Source organism: Anas acuta, chromosome 24 (assembly GCF_963932015.1).
Source record: "Anas acuta chromosome 24, bAnaAcu1.1, whole genome shotgun sequence".
Classification (NCBI taxonomy): Eukaryota; Metazoa; Chordata; class Aves; order Anseriformes; family Anatidae; genus Anas; species Anas acuta.
In genome coordinates, this window is record NC_089002.1 from 4,382,360 (window position 1) to 4,397,333 (window position 14,974).

Consider the following 14,974-nt stretch of genomic DNA (forward strand, 5'->3'; position numbering starts at 1 on the left):
GCCACCACGCCTTGAGGGGACTTTGGGCAAGGGCCTGGGCAGGGGGCACCTGGGCAGCACAGAGGGAAGGTCAGGGCCACAGCAAAGGACCTGCCCCATCTCCCAAGCCTCGGAATGGCCGAAGGAGTGCCCCGTTGACAGGGGCCAAGCGAGAGCAGCAAAGGGCCTCTGGCGTCAGGAGGGGCCGTGCTCTGCTCCTGGCCACTTCCCCAAATTAATCCTGAGCTGCTCTTAATATTCAGTGTTGTTGCAAAACATGGTGAAGGACTTCCGTGGAAAGGCGAGACCTCAGGGACTTCCTCCAGTGGCGTCAGTGGGAGGCAGGAGGGCTCACCGGGCAGACGCGTTGCAACGGGGCGCGCTGGGGAGGCCATGGAGCTGCGAGTCGTCCTCCTGCTGCCGCTCTGCTTCCCAGGTACGAGGAGGGCTGGGCATGGCTGGGGCTTCCCATGGGACACCCGTCCCCAGTCCTGCTGCCTGCAGGGCCCTGCAGTGGTGGGACAGCGATAGCGATACCGGCTGTCCTGGGGGCTGGGGAAGGGAAGGGAAGGGAAGGGAAGGGAAGGGAAGGGAAGGGAAGGGAAGGGAAGGGAAGGGAAGGGAAGGGAAGGGAAGGGAAGGGAAGGGAAGGGAAGGGAAGGGAAGGGAAGGGAAGGGAAGGGAAGGGAAGGGAAGGGAAGGGAAGGGAAGGGAAGGGAAGGGAAGGGAAGGGAAGGGAAGGACAAGCCCCAGTTCAGAACACCCCACACCTGGCTCCTCCAGGCTCACAGCCCACGACAGCCCTGCACCAGCTCCCCTCTCCCTCACCACTTCTGGTATTCACAGGTCTCCAAGCCCAAACACCTGGGGAGCTGAGCCAGCGTGAAGGAAGCAACCTCTCTGTGCTGTGTCCTCACCTAGCAGAGGATGAGTACCGGGAATTGAAGTCCTGGTGCCGCTGGACAGTTCAAGGATGTCAGCCTGAAGTGGAAATAAATGGCACAAGAACATACACATACACAGAACGGGCCAGACAGGGGCACATTACCATACAGGGTGACCCCATACACAGGAATTTTTCTGTCACCATGACTGACCTCCAGGTAGAAGATTCAGGCACATATTTCTGTGCTTATAGGAAAGCCTGGGAAAGATTTATTCTACTGAAGAGGATCTCGCTGAATGTTTTCAAGGGTGAGTACCTTTTCCCCATGGAAACTCTGGTCCTGTCAGGAGGCAACGTCATTGCTGCCCTGCTCCATACTCCTCCTGCACACAGTGAGTGACTTCCCCCTCATCACTCATCCATCAGCCCCTACCCTCCCATCACCACTCTCCGCCTTGCCTGCTTGCAGAGCACGGGGTGAAGGAGCCCCACAGACCCCACTGACCCCGAGGCGCACGGCTTCCTGCGTCCCTGCCCTAAGTGCCCTACCCTGGCTGATGGCCACAGCCTGGCCCAGGCACCCGGATCATGCCAGGAGATGGATCCCCTCGTGCCCCAGATTGCGGGTCAGACACCAGGTTTGTTGTTCTGCAGAGTTGCACAAGCTGGAGTTGGACAGTCTCTCTGTGCAGTGCCCATACCGTGACCAGGGTTACCGCTCTGAAAGAAAAGCCTGGTGCCGATATGCAGGTCAGACTGGCAGGTGTGAACATGTGGTGAGCACAGATACCAATTACACACGGGATATCAGCAAAGCCCAGAAAGGCAGAGCCTCGATCTGGGATGACAGCCGGAAAAGGACCATCACCATTACCATGGAGAAGCTGCAGGCACAGGACTCTGGCGTGTACTGGTGTGCACTCTACAGGCTCTACCCAACCATTCGTTTAACCCGGATAATGGAGGTCCGGCTCTCTGTGGCCAAGCGTGAGTACCTGCTGGCAGATTTTGGCCTCGCCTCCCCTGCTTGCTCTCCCTCCTGACCTGTGCCCCACCACCAAGAACCTGACCTTCTCTCCATCTCTCCATCTCTGTCTGCACAAGCTTCTGTCTGCTTCTGCACAGGGCTGTTCAACACCTCCCTGCTACCTGCAGATCCCTGCCAGGGAGCTTTTCTGCCTGCACTTCCAGCACTTCTGCCACATCCTGGGCTGGGTTCATGGAGCAGGGCTCCTCGGCAGCTCCTTGCCTCTCCCTCCCACCTTTCCATCCTTCTGCAGCTTTGCCTGCTTCTGGTGGAACCGAAAGACACAGGTCGCAGTCTGGGCACCTCGTCTGTGTTGGCTGTCACAGCACGCCCGGAGTTACACCCATGGTAGCAATGGCTGGGACGTTCAGATTGGGGGGTGCACAACAGCCCAGTAATTGTTCTCCTTTGTGATTGCAGGACCAGCTGTAACATCGTTGTCAGTCACTACAGGCAGCACTCAGAGTAACCCTCCTGGTAACAGCACACAACCACAGTAAGGCCAAAAGAAAGCCTCTGAGCTCGAACACAGACAAGCATTACTGATGTCCTGTCCATGGCAGTCCCATCTTCCTGGGGGAGGCAGCCTCTGGGCATTGCAAAGACTCCTGCATACAGAGGAGCTGGGTGGGACAGGCGTCCTTACAGTGGACGACCTCTCCTCTTCCAGTTCCTGCCCAGAGCCTAATTACAAAGGGAGAAGTGGACAGATGAAATCAAGTCCTAGCTTCCTGGGAACTGCCTTCTCTCCTCTCTCACTGCAGTGTGGCAATGAATCCACCTGGTCACTCTCATTTTCTGCACTCTTTGCCTTTCCTTATTTCCATGTTGTGTGAGGAAAGGGTATTATTGAGTTCTTGTAGTGTGGAAGGGGACAAATTAGAATATGTCTTGGGAAGAGGAGGCCACTTTTGGAAGTGTATTGGAAACCCCATTTCTATGGAGATTCTCCGCAAAATCATAGAATGACTTGGGCTGGAAAGGACCTTAAGGATCATCTTCTTAACCCTCCCTGCCATGGGCAGGGATGCCACCCGCTAGGTCAGGCTGCTCAGGGCCTTGTCCAGCCTTATGCTGAACAGCTCCAGGGCTGCTCTCAGTGAGTTCTTCTCCCAGCTGGTCCTCATGTCTGGGATTGCCCCAGCCCAAGTGCACCTGGACTTGTTGAACCTCATCAGGTTCACGTGGGCCCTCTTCTGCCCAGGTCCCTTTGGATGGCATCCCTTCCTTCTGCTGTATGCACTGCACCACCCAGCTTGGTGTCATCTGCAGCCTTGCTGAGGGTGTGCTCGGTCCCACTGGCTGTGTTGTTGGTGCAGATACTGAGAAGGAAGGATGAAGGACAGCCTCTCCTTCTGGGTGAAGGCCTTTTCTCTTCCATGGGCTGATCTGCTCCCTTTCCTTTCTGTTTCCTTGACAGCTTATGGAGCTTCACCCTTCAGGCCCTCCTAGGATTCTTCATCAATAAGGTGCTGGTCATCTTGCTCCTCGTTTTTCTTCAGAGAAGGGGATGCTGCAGAAAAGAGGTAACCACACACCCACAATGGCAAAAGCACACCTGGGCTCCAGAGAAGCCCCAGGGTGGCACTTGCACGTGCTGTTTGTCCACGGCTCCCAACTGGGGAGCGAGAGGTGCAATGCAGTCACTTAATGCTCCAGAATGGATGAGCAGCCCTCCTCCACACGCTTCTCTCCATGGGCTGATGTCACTGAGGAGCCTGCCTCCCTCTTTCTTTCAGAAACGCAGGGCAGCAGAAGGCAGCCCTGGACAGCTGCCTGAGGAGGAAAGGAGCTGACGCCAGACCTAGGACCAAAAGGATCTCTGTTTCCAAGCCTGGAGACATGTCCTGAGGGAAATCCCAACCTGCAAGCTGTCGCCCCTGAGCTCCAGAGAACCCAGGCCGGCCTCCCCCACGAACCGAGGCCCGCTTTCTCCCCGGGCTCTTAGCACGGCAACTCCCGGGGCTCCTCAGAACAGAAACCAGCCCACACCTGGCAAACCCTGCCACGCGGCCCAGGCCGGGCTCTGCCACCCGCCCGCCGGCTCTGCCAGGGGCAGCACATCGCCACTTCTTGCCTCAGAGCTGGTGCAGCAAGCACGGCCTCACCCCAGAGTGCCCACACTTCCCTCACTTCCCTGCAAACCCTCAGAACTTCCCCATGGGTCCCCGCACCAGGGCCCTGTGCGGTTGTTCCAGTCAAATAAACTGTGCAAAAGCCCAGTGGCTCCGTTTGGTTCCTCCAGCTTGGCACAGCATGGGCAGGCAGCCCACGGGCTTGGTGCCGGGCAAAGCATGGGCAACGAGGGGACTGGCTGTGGTGGAGGAGAGCCCCAGGAGGCATGGCATGGAGAGGAGGCTCCCTGCACAGAGCTCGGCCTCTCTGCCACCACGCCTTGAGGGGACTTTGGGCAAGGGCCTGGGCAGGGGGCACCTGCACAGCACAGAGGGAAGGGCAGGGCCACAGCAAAGGACCTGCCCCATCTCCCAAGCCTTGGAAATGCAAAGGAGTGCTCTGTTACCACTGGCATGAGGGCAGAGCGTGACAACGGCCAAGCAAGAGCAGCAATGTGCCTCTGGCGTCAGGATGGGCCGTGCTCTGCTCTCGGCCACTTCCCCTAACGCACCCTGAGCTGCTCTTGTTATTTGGTGGCCTTGCAAAACGTGGTGAAGGACTTCCGTGGGAAGGCAAGACCTCAGGCACTTCCTCCAGCGGCGTCAGTGGGAGGCAGGAGGATTCACCGGGCAGACGGGTTGCAACGGGGCGCGTTGGGCAGCCCCTGGCAATGTCCCTGCCCTGCGCTTGAGGAGGCCATGGAGCTGCGAGTCGTCCTCCTGCTGCCGCTCTGCTTCCCAGGTACGAGGAGGGCTGGGCATGGCTGGGGCTTCCCATGGGACACCCGTCCCCAGTCCTGCTGCCTGCAGGGCCCTGCAGTGGTGGGACAGCGATAGCGATACCGGCTGTCCTGGGGGCTGGGGAAGGGAAGGGAAGGGAAGGGAAGGGAAGGGAAGGGAAGGGAAGGGAAGGGAAGGGAAGGGAAGGGAAGGGAAGGGAAGGGAAGGGAAGGGAAGGGAAGGGAAGGCAAGGCAAGGCAAGGCAAGGCAAGGCAAGGCAAGGCAAGGGAAGGCAAGGGAAGGCAAGGGAAGGACAAGCCCCACTTCAGAACTACCCACACCTGGCTCCTCCAGGCTCACAGCCCACAACAGCCCTGCACCAGCTCCCCTCTCCCTCACCACTTCTGGTATTCGCAGGTCTCCAAGCCCAAACAATTCAGAAGCTGAGCCAGCGTGAAGGAAGCAACCTCTCTGTGCTGTGTCATTACCCAGCAGAGGATGAGTACTGGGAAATGAAGTCCTGGTGCCGCTGGATAGATGAACAATGTCAGCTTCAAGTGGCAACAGTTGGCACAATAACAGAGCCGTACACAGACCGGGCCAAACAGGGGTACATTACCATACAGGATAACCCCATACACAGGAATTTTTCAATCACCATGACTGACCTCCGGAGGCACATACTTCTGTGCTTATAGGAAAGGCCGGCAAAGCTATGTTCCACTGAAGTGGATCTCGCTGAATGTTTTCAAGGGTGAGTACCTTTTCTTCACGCAAACTCCAGTCCTGTCAGGCGGCAACATCACTGCTGCCCCGCTCCATCCTCCTACTGCACACAGTGAGCGACTTCCCCCACCCCATTCATCAGCCCCCACACTCGTCCCCTCGCTTGCCGCCTTCTCTGCTTGTAGAGCATGGGGTGAAGGAGCCCTGCAGACCCTGCTGTCCCCAAGGTGCACGGCTCCCTGCGGCCCTTCCCTAAGTGCCCTGCCCGGGCTGATGGCCACAGCCTGGCCCAGGTGCCCAGATCATGCCAGGAGATGGATCCCCTTGTGCCCCAGATTGCGGGTCAGACACCAGGTTTGTTGTTCTGCAGAGTTGCACAAGCTGGAGTTGGACAGTCTCTCTGTGCAGTGCCCGTACCATGCCCTGGGTTTCCGCTCCGAAAGAAAAGCCTGGTGCCGATATCCAGGTCAGACTGGCAGGTGTGAACTCGTGGTGAGTACAGATATCACTAATACACTGGATACCAACAAAACACAGAAAGGCAGAGCCTCGATCCAGGATGACACCCAGAATAGGACCGTCACCATCACCATGGAGAAGCTGCAGGCACAGGACTCTGGCGTGTACTGGTGTGCACTCTACATGCCCTACACAACCATTCAGTTCACCCGGTTAATGGAGGTCCGGCTCTCTGTGGCCAAGCGTGAGTACCTGCTGGCAGATTTTGGCCTCGCCTCTCCTGCTTGCTCTCCCTCCTGACCTGTGCCCCACCACCAAGAACCCGACCTTCTCTCCATCTCTGTCTCTGTCTGTCTGGTGGACATGATTTTGGTTGCCCTGGAGCCCTATGGAGCCAAAGCCCCAGGCCTTCGTGCCCTGACTGCTCCGAGCAGAGGCTCAGGGTGGTTCCCCAGAGCTCCCACAGATGGGGCCCTCAATACATCTGCTTCCCACATGGCTAACCTAGGGGCTCCAAGAGCGGCTGAGGGTGAGCACTGTCCTGCAGGGACCCGGGGCTGGTTGTACACTGTACACTCACATTCCTACTCGCCAATTCCCTAAGAAGCCTCTGTGCTGCCCAGCTTCACACACCTCCCAGTTTTTCCCTGCCCAAACCACACACAATTTTACTTTCTCACAGTCTCCATGCTGTGCAATAGCAACAGGGGTCTGAACTGACCACACAGCTGTGCCGTGTTGCTTCCCTTCTGTGAGGGAAGCTGCAGTCATCTGCACGGAGGTGTTTCTGTCACTCATGCTCATGATACCACTTCTGTTCCTCTAAGGCAACTCATCCCTCAGCTTTCAAAGGCTATTTCATTGCAACATAGACTTAGACCTGTATGTTGAAGATTATCTTACCGCTAGATTTTCTTTCAGGGTTACCTTTGAACAGTAAGTGATACTATTAGGCACCTGATTGCAGCAAACCAGCACCATGTTGTGGCCTGTCAGGAATTCGGCAGAGCAGCACCTAAGGGATATGGCGATCCAGAAGCCCAGAGGGGATGGCCTAATGCTCTAGGTGAAAATCCTGTCACGAGGGACTGAATACACTCTAGGCGAGCAGGATCCTGCAGCACAAGCTCCCCTGGTGCACAGAACCAGTCCTCAAAGTGATTCCCACAGCCCAGTCTTTCACAGACAATGCTCTTTGCTTGCTTCTTCCAAGCTTCTGTCTGCTTCTGCACAGGGCTGTTCAACACCTCCCTGCTACCTGCAGATCTCTGCCAGGGAGCTTTTCTGCCTGCACTTCCAGCACTTCTGCCACGTCCTGGGCTGGGTTCATGGAGCAGGGCACCTCTGCAGCTCCTTCCCTCTCCCTCCCACCTTTCCATCCTTCTGCTACTTCGCCTGCTCCCAGTAGCTCCTGAAGACATGGCTCGCAGCCTGGGCACCTTGTCTGTGTTGTCTGTCACAGCACACCCGGAGTTACACCCATGGTAGCAATGGCAGGGATGTTTGGATGGGGGATCCACAACAGCCCAGTAATTGTTCTTCTCTTTTTTTGTGATTGCAGAACGAGCTGCAACAACATTGTCAGGCACCAGTCAAAATTACCTTCCTGGCAACAGCACACAAGCAGGGTAAGGCCAAAGAAAAAAACAAAAAACAAAAAACACCAAAAACCTATGTGCTTGAACACAGACAAGCATTACTGATGTCCTGCCCACGGCAGTCCTGTCTGTCCTGTCTTCCTGGGGGAGGCAGCCTCTGGGCATTGCAAAGACTCCCACTTAGAGGAGCTGGGTGGGACAGGCGTCCTTACAGTGGACGACCTCTCCTCTTCCTGTTCTTGCCCAGAGCCTAATTACAAAGGGAGAAGTGGACAGATGAAATCATCTCCTAGCTTCCCGGGAACTGCCTTCTGTCCTCACTCATTGCCATGTGGCAATGAATCCACCTGGTCACTCTCATTTTCTGCACTCTTTGCCTTTCCTTATTTCCATGTTGTGTGAGGAAAGGATATTTTCAAGTTCTTGTAGTGTGGAAAGGGACAAATTAGAATATGTCTTGGGAAGAGGAGGCCACTTTTGGAAGTGTATTTGAAACCCCATTTCTACGGGGATTCTCCCACAGAATCATAGAATGACTTGGGCTTGAAAGGATTTTAAGGATCATCTTGTTAACCCTTCCCACCATGGGCAGGGACGCCACCCGCTAGATCAGGCTGTTCGGGGCCTTGTCCAAGCTGATGCTGAACACCTCCAAGGATGGGGCATCCAGAACCTCTCTGGGGAACCTGTTCCAGTGCCTCAGCACCCACTGAGTGAAGAACTGCCTCCTAACCTCTAATTGAAATCTCCCCTCTTTTTGTTTAAAACTGTTCCCTCTTGTCCTGTCATTATCTGATTGAGCAAAAGGTGCTCTCCATCCCTTTTACAACCCCCTCTAAGTACTGAAAACCACAATGAGGTCACCCCAGAGCCTTCTCTTCTGTGTGCTGAACAGCCCCAGCTCTGTCCTTCCTTGTAGGACAGCTGCTCCAGCCCCTTGATCATCTTTGTGGCCCTCCTCTTGACCCACTCTAACAGCCCCACATCCTTCTGGTGCTGGGGGCCCCAGACCTGGACGCAGCACTCCAGGTGGGACCTCACCAAGGCAGAGCAGAGGGGAACCATCCCCTCCCTCCTCTGCTCCTCTGGTGATGCAGCCCAGGATGCAGTTGGCCTTCCTGGCAGCAACCTCACTGCTGGCTCATGTCGAGCTTTTCACCCACCTGAACCCCAAGTCCTTCTCCCCAGGGCTGCTCTCAGTGAGTTCTTCTCCCAGCCGGTCCTCATGTCCGGGATTGCCCCAGCCCAACTGCAGCACCTTGCACCTGGACTTGTTGAACCTCATGAGGTTCATATGGGCCCACTTCTGCCCAGGTCCCTTTGGATGGCATCCCTTCCTTCTGCTGTATGGACTGCACCACCCAGCTTGGTGTCATCTGCAGCCTTGCTGAGGGTGTGCTCGGTCCCACTGGCTGTGTCATTGATACAGATACTGAGAAGGAAGGATGAAGGACAGCCTCTCCTTCTGGGTGAAGACCTTTTCTCTTCCATGGGCTGATCTGCTCCCTTTCCTTTCTGTTTCCTTGACAGCTTATGGAGCTTCACCCTTTGGGCCCTCCTAGGATTCTTCATCAATAAGGTTCTGGTCATCTTGCTCCTCATTTTTCTTCAGAGAAGGGGACGCTGGCCTCCCTCTTTCTTTCAGAAATGCAGGGCAGCAGAAGGCAGCCCTGGACAGCTGCCTGAGGAGGAAAGGAGCTGACGCCAGACCTGGGACCAAAAGGATCTCTGTTTCCAAGCCTGGAGACATGTCCTGAGGGAAATCCCAACCTGCAAGCTGTTACCCTGAGCTCCAGAGAACCCAGGCCGGCCTCCCCCATGAACCGAGGCCCGCTTTCCCCCCGGGCTCCCAGCATGGCAACTCCTGGGGCTCCTCAGGGCAGAAAGCAGCCCACACCTGGCAAACCCTGCCACGTGGCCCAGGCCAGGCTCTGCCACCCGCCCGCCGGCTCTGCCAGGGGCAGCACATCGCCACTTCTTGCCTCAGAGCTGGTGCAGCAAGCACGGCCTCACCACAGAGCGCCCACACTTCCCTCACTTCCCTGCAAACCCTCAGAACTTCCCCATGGGCCCTGAACCAGGGCCCTGTGCGGTTGTCTCATGTCCAATAAACTGTGCAAAAGCCCAGTGGCTCCGTTTGGTTCCTCCAGCTTGGCACAGCGTGGGCAGGCAGCCCACGGGCTCGGTGCCAGGCAAAGCATGGACAACGAGGGGACTGCCTGTGGTGGAGGAGATCCCCAGGAGGCATAGCATGGAGAGGAGGCTCCCTGCACAGAGCCCGGCCTCTCTGCCACCACGCCTTGAGGGGACTTTGGGCAAGGGCCTGGGCAGGGGGCACCTGGGCATCACAGAGGGAAGGGCAGGACCACAGCCCCATCTCCCAAGCCTTGGAAATGCCAAAGGAGTGCCCTGTTGCCACTGGCATGAGGGCAGAGCATGACAATGGCCAAGGGAGAGCAGCAATGTGCCCCTGGCGTCAGGATGGGCTGTGCTCTGCTCTCGGCCACTTCCCCTAACGCACCCTGAGCTGCTCTTGTTATTCGGTGGCCTTGCAAAACATGGTGAAGGACTTCCGTGGGAAGGCAAGACCTCAGGCACTTCCTCCAGCGGCGTCAGTGGGAGGCAGGAGGCTTCACCGGGCAGACGCGTTGCAACGGGGCGCGTTGGGCAGCCCCTGGCAATGTCCCTGCCCTGCACTTGAGGAGGCCATGGAGCTGCGAGTCGTCCTCCTGCTGCCGCTCTGCTTCCCAGGTACGAGGAGGGCTGGGCATGGCTGGGGCTTCCCATGGGACACCCGTCCCCAGTCCTGCTGCCTGCAGGGCCCTGCAGTGTTGGGACAGCGATACCGATACCGGCTGTCCTGGGGGCTGGGGAAGGGAAGGGAAGGGAAGGGAAGGGAAGGGAAGGGAAGGGAAGGGAAGGGAAGGGAAGGGAAGGGAAGGGAAGGGAAGGGAAGGGAAGGGAAGGGAAGGGAAGGGAAGGGAAGGGAAGGGAAGGGAAGGGAAGGGAAGGGAAGGGAAGGGAAGGGAAGGGAAGGGAAGGGAAGGGAAGGGAAGGGGAAGGGGAAGGGGAAGGGAAGGGAAGGGAAGGGAAGGGAAGGGAAGGGAAGGGAAGGGAAGGGAAGGGAAGGGAAGGGAAGGGAAGGGAAGGGAAGGGAAGGGAAGGGAAGGGAAGGGAAGGGAAGGGAAGGGAAGGGAAGGGAAGGGAAGGGAAGGGAAGGGAAGGGAAGGGAAGGGAAGGGAAGGGAAGGGAAGGGAAGGGAAGGGAAGGGAAGGGAAGGGAAGGGAAGAACAAGCCCCACTTCACAACACCCCACACCTGGCTCCTCCAGGCTCACAGCCCACGACAGCCCTGCACCAGCTCCCTTCTCCTTCACCACTTCTGGTATTCGCAGGTCTCCAAGCCCAAACACCTGGGGAGCTGAGCCAGCGCGAAGGAAGCAACCTCTCTGTGCTGTGTCCTTACCCAGCAGAGCGTGAGTACCGGGATCTGAAGTCCTGGTGCCGCTGGATAGATCAACAATGTCAGCTTCAAGTGGCAATAATCGGCACAAGTACATACGCGCACACAGAACGAGCCAACCAGGGGTACATTACCATACAGGGTGACCCCATACACAGGAATTTTTCCATCACCATGACTGACCTCCAGGTAGAGGATTCAGGCACATATTACTGTGCTTACAGTCAAATAAATGTTCCACTGAAGTGGATCTCACTGACTGTTTTCAAGGGTGAGTACCTTTTCCCCACGAAAACTCCAGTCCTGTCAGGAGGCAACGTCACTGCTGCCCTGCTCCATCCTCATCCCGCACGCAGCGTGCATCTTCCCCTGACCCCATCCCTTAGCCCCCACCCTCATCCCCTCACTCGCTGCCTTCCCTGCTTGTAGAGCACAGGGTGAAGGAGCCCCGCAGACCCCGCTGGCCCCGAGGCTCACGGCTCCCTGCGGCCCTGCCCAAAGTGTCCTGCCAGGGCTGATGGCCACAGCCTGGCCCAGGTGTCCAGCTTGTGCCAGGAGATGGATGCCCTCGTGCTCCAGATTGCGGGTCAGACACCAGGTTTGTTGTTCTGCAGAGTTGCACAAGCTGGAGTTGGACAGTCTCTCTGTGCAGTGCCCGTACCATGCCCTGGGTTTCCGCTCCGAAAGAAAAGCCTGGTGCCGAGCTGTAGGTCAGACTGGCGGGTGTGAACTCATGGTGAGCACAGATACCACTTACACATGGGGTATCAGCAAAGGCAAGGAAGGCAGAGCCTCGATCCAGGATGACACCCAGAATAGGACCGTCACCATCACCATGGAGAAGCTGCAGGCACAGGACTCTGGCGTGTACTGGTGTGCACTCTACAGGCTCTACCCAACCATTCATTTCACCCCGATAATGGAGGTCCGGCTCTCTGTGGCCAAGCGTGAGTACCTGCTGACAGATTTTGGCCTCGCCTCCCCTGCTTGCTCTCCCTCCTGACCTGTGCCCCACCACCGAGAACCCAACCCTTTCTCCATCTCTGTCTCTGTCTGCACAAGCTTCTGTCTGCTTCTGCACAGGGCTGTTCAACACCTCCCTGCTACCTGCAGATCCCTGCCAGGGAGCTTTTCTGCCTGCACTTCCAGCACTTCTGCCACGTCCTGGGCTGGGTTCATGGAGCAGGGCTCCTCGGCAGCTCCTTCCCTCTCCCTCCCACCTTTCCATTCTTCTGCGGCTTTGCCTGCTCCCGGGAGCTCCCGAAGACATGGGTCGCAGCCTGGGCACCTCGTCTGTGTTCTCTGTCACGTCATGCATAGAGTTACACCCATGGTAGCAATGTCAGGGACGTTCAGATGGGGGATGCACAACAGCCCAGTAATTGTTCTTCTCTTCTTCTTTGTGATTGCAGGACCAGCTGCAACAACGTTGACAGTCACTACAGGCACCAGTCAAAATTACCCTCCTGGCAACAGCACACAACCACAGTAAGGCCAAAAGAAAGCCTCTGATCTCCAACACAGACAAGCCTTACTGATGTCCTGTCCACGGCAGTCCAGTCTTCCTGGGGGAGGCAGCCTCTGGGCATTGCAAAGACTCCCACTTACAGAGGAGCTGGATGGGACAGGCGTCCTTACAGTGGACGACCTCTCCTCGTCCAGTTCCTGCCCAGAGCCTAATTACAAAGGGAGAAGTGGACAGGTGAAATCAAGTCCTAGCTTCCTGGGAACTGCCTTCTCTCGTCACTCACTGCTGTGTGGCAATGAATCCACCTGGTCACTCTCATTTTCTGCACTCTATGCCTTTCCTTTATTCTGTGTTTTGTGAGGGAAGGATAATTTCTAGTTCTTTTCTTCTATGGTTTTCCTATGGGCAGGGATACATCTCCTGCACAGCACTGTATAAACGCTTCGTTTTCCGGGGTGGGCTCGAGCTTTCATAGTGTGGAAGGGGACAAATGAGAATACGTTTTGGGAAGAGGAGGCCGCTTTTGGAAGTGTATTTGAAACCCCATTTCTACAGAGATTCTGCCACAGAATCATAGAATGACTTGGGCTGGAAAGGACCTTAAGGATCATCTTGTTAACCCTTCACTGCGATGGGCAGGGACACCACCCGCTAGATCAGGTTGCTCAGGGCCTTGTCCAACCTGATGCTGAACACCTCCAAGCATGGGGCATCCAGAACCTCTCTGGTCAAGCTGTTCCAGTGCCTCAGCACACACTGAGTGAAGAACTGTCTCCTAACCTCTAATTGAAATCTCCCCTCTTTTTATCTAAATACGTTCCCCCTAGTGCTGTCATTATCTGATTGAGCAAAAGGTGCTCACCATCCCTTTTATAAGCCTCCTTCTAAGTACATAAAATCACAATGAGGTCACCCCAGAGCCTTCTCTTCTGTGTGCTGAACAGCCCCAGCTCTGTCCTTCCTTGTAGGACAGCTGCTCCAGCCCCTTGATCATCTTTGTGGCCCTCCTCTTGACCCACTCTAACAGCCCCACATCCTTCTGGTGCTGGGGGCCCCAGACCTGGACACAGTACTCCAGGTGGGTCCTCACCAGGGCAGTGCAGACGCAGACCATCCCCTCCCTCCTCTGCTCCTGTGGTGATGCAGCCCAGGATGCAGTTGGCCTTCCTGGCAGCAACCTCACTGCTGGCTCATGTCGAGCTTTTCACCCACCTGAACCCCAAGTCCTTCTCCCCAGGGCTGCTCTCAGTGAGTTCTTCTCCCAGCCTGTCCTCATGTCCGGAATTGCCCCAGCCCAAGTGCACCTGGACTTGTTGAACCTCATCAGGTTCACGTGGGCCCTCTTCTGCCCAGGTCCCTTTGGATGGCATCCCTTCCTTCTGCTGTATGCACTGCACCACCCAGCTTGGTGTCATCTGCAGCCTTGCTGAGGGTGTGCTCGGTCCCACTGGCTGTGTTGTTGGTGCAGATACTGAGAAGGAAGGATGAAGGACAGCCTCTCCTTCTGGGTGAAGGCCTTTTCTCTTCCATGGGCTGATCTGCTCCCTTTCCTTTCTGTTTCCTTGACAGCTTATGGAGCTTCACCCTTCAGGCCCTCCTAGGATTCTTCATCAATAAGGTGCTGGTCATCTTGCTCCTCGTTTTTCTTCAGAGAAGGGGATGCTGCAGAAAAGAGGTAACCACACACCCACAATGGCAAAAGCACACCTGGGCTCCAGAGAAGCCCCAGGGTGGCACTTGCACGTGCTGTTTGTCCACGGCTCCCAACTGGGGAGCGAGAGGTGCAATGCGGTCACTTAATGCTCCAGAAAGGATGAGCAGCCCTCCTCCATACGCTTCTCTCCATGGGCCGATGTCACTGAGGAGCCTGCCTCCCTCTTTCTTTCAGAAACTCAGGACAGCAGAAGGCAGCCCTGGACAGCTGCCTGAGGAGGAAAGGAGCTGACGCCAGACCTGGGACCAAAAGGATCTCTGTTTCTAAGCCTGGAGATATGTCCCGAGGGAAATCCCACCCTGCAAGCTGTCGCCCCCGAGCTCCAGAGAACCCAGGCCGGCCTCTCCCACGAACCCAGGCCCGCTTTCTCCCCGGGCTCTCAGCACAGCAACTCCTGGGGCTCCTCAGGGCAGAAAGCAGCCCACTTCTGGCAAACCCTGCCACGCGGCCCAGGCCAGGCTCTGCCACCCGCCCGCCGGCTCTGCCAGGGGCAGCACATCGCCACTTCTTGCCTCAGAGCTGGTGCAGCAAGCACGGCCTCACCCCAGAGTGCCCACACTTCCCTCACTTCCCTGCAAACCCTCAGAACTTCCCCATGGGTCCCCGCACCAGGGCCCTCTGCGGTTGTTCCAGTCAAATAAACTGTGCAAAAGCCCAGTGGCTCCGTTTGGTTCCTCCAGCTTGGCACAGCATGGGCAGGCAGCCCACGGGCTTGGTGCCGGGCAAAGCATGGGCAACGAGGGGACTGCCTGTGGTGGAGGAGAGCCCCAGGAGGCATGGCATGGAGAGGAGGCTCCCTGCACAGAGCTCGGCCTCTCTGC

The 14,974-nt window shown here is 56.9% G+C and overlaps 2 protein-coding genes across 2 annotated transcripts in view; both read left to right on the forward strand.

The window, feature by feature from the left end:
- Positions 1 to 272: 272 nt before the first annotated feature.
- The window catches only part of LOC137843921 (polymeric immunoglobulin receptor-like), a 28,497-nt gene continuing 13,795 nt past the window's right edge, over positions 273 to 14,974 (forward strand). The window contains 6 exon segments of the mRNA XM_068659724.1: positions 273 to 415; positions 826 to 1,173; positions 1,520 to 1,852; positions 5,144 to 5,399; positions 5,401 to 5,480; positions 5,823 to 6,155. Of these exon segments, the coding sequence (XP_068515825.1) occupies positions 373 to 415; positions 826 to 1,173; positions 1,520 to 1,852; positions 5,144 to 5,399; positions 5,401 to 5,480; positions 5,823 to 6,155 (1,393 nt within the window). The 5' untranslated portion in view covers positions 273 to 372.
- Positions 9,986 to 14,810, forward strand: LOC137843918 (polymeric immunoglobulin receptor-like). Its single transcript, XM_068659720.1, has 6 exons — positions 9,986 to 10,260; positions 10,904 to 11,242; positions 11,586 to 11,918; positions 12,384 to 12,459; positions 14,009 to 14,114; positions 14,328 to 14,810. The coding sequence occupies exons 1-6, from the start codon at positions 10,068 to 10,070 to the stop codon at positions 14,382 to 14,384; spliced, it is 1,104 nt and encodes a 367-aa protein (XP_068515821.1). The 5' UTR covers positions 9,986 to 10,067; the 3' UTR covers positions 14,385 to 14,810.

What these genes read in the sequence shown, in the direction of transcription:
- LOC137843918 (XM_068659720.1), top strand. Translation starts at nt 10,068, where the DNA reads ATGGTGAAGGACTTCCGTGGGAAGGCAAGACCTCAGGCACTTCCTCCA. An exon ending in GCTGCCGCTCTGCTTCCCAG is followed by an intron (nt 10,261 to 10,903) that starts GTACGAGGAGGG and finishes TGGTATTCGCAG; the next exon opens with GTCTCCAAGCCCAAACACCT. An exon ending in CCGGCTCTCTGTGGCCAAGC is followed by an intron (nt 11,919 to 12,383) that starts GTGAGTACCTGC and finishes TTGTGATTGCAG; the next exon opens with GACCAGCTGCAACAACGTTG.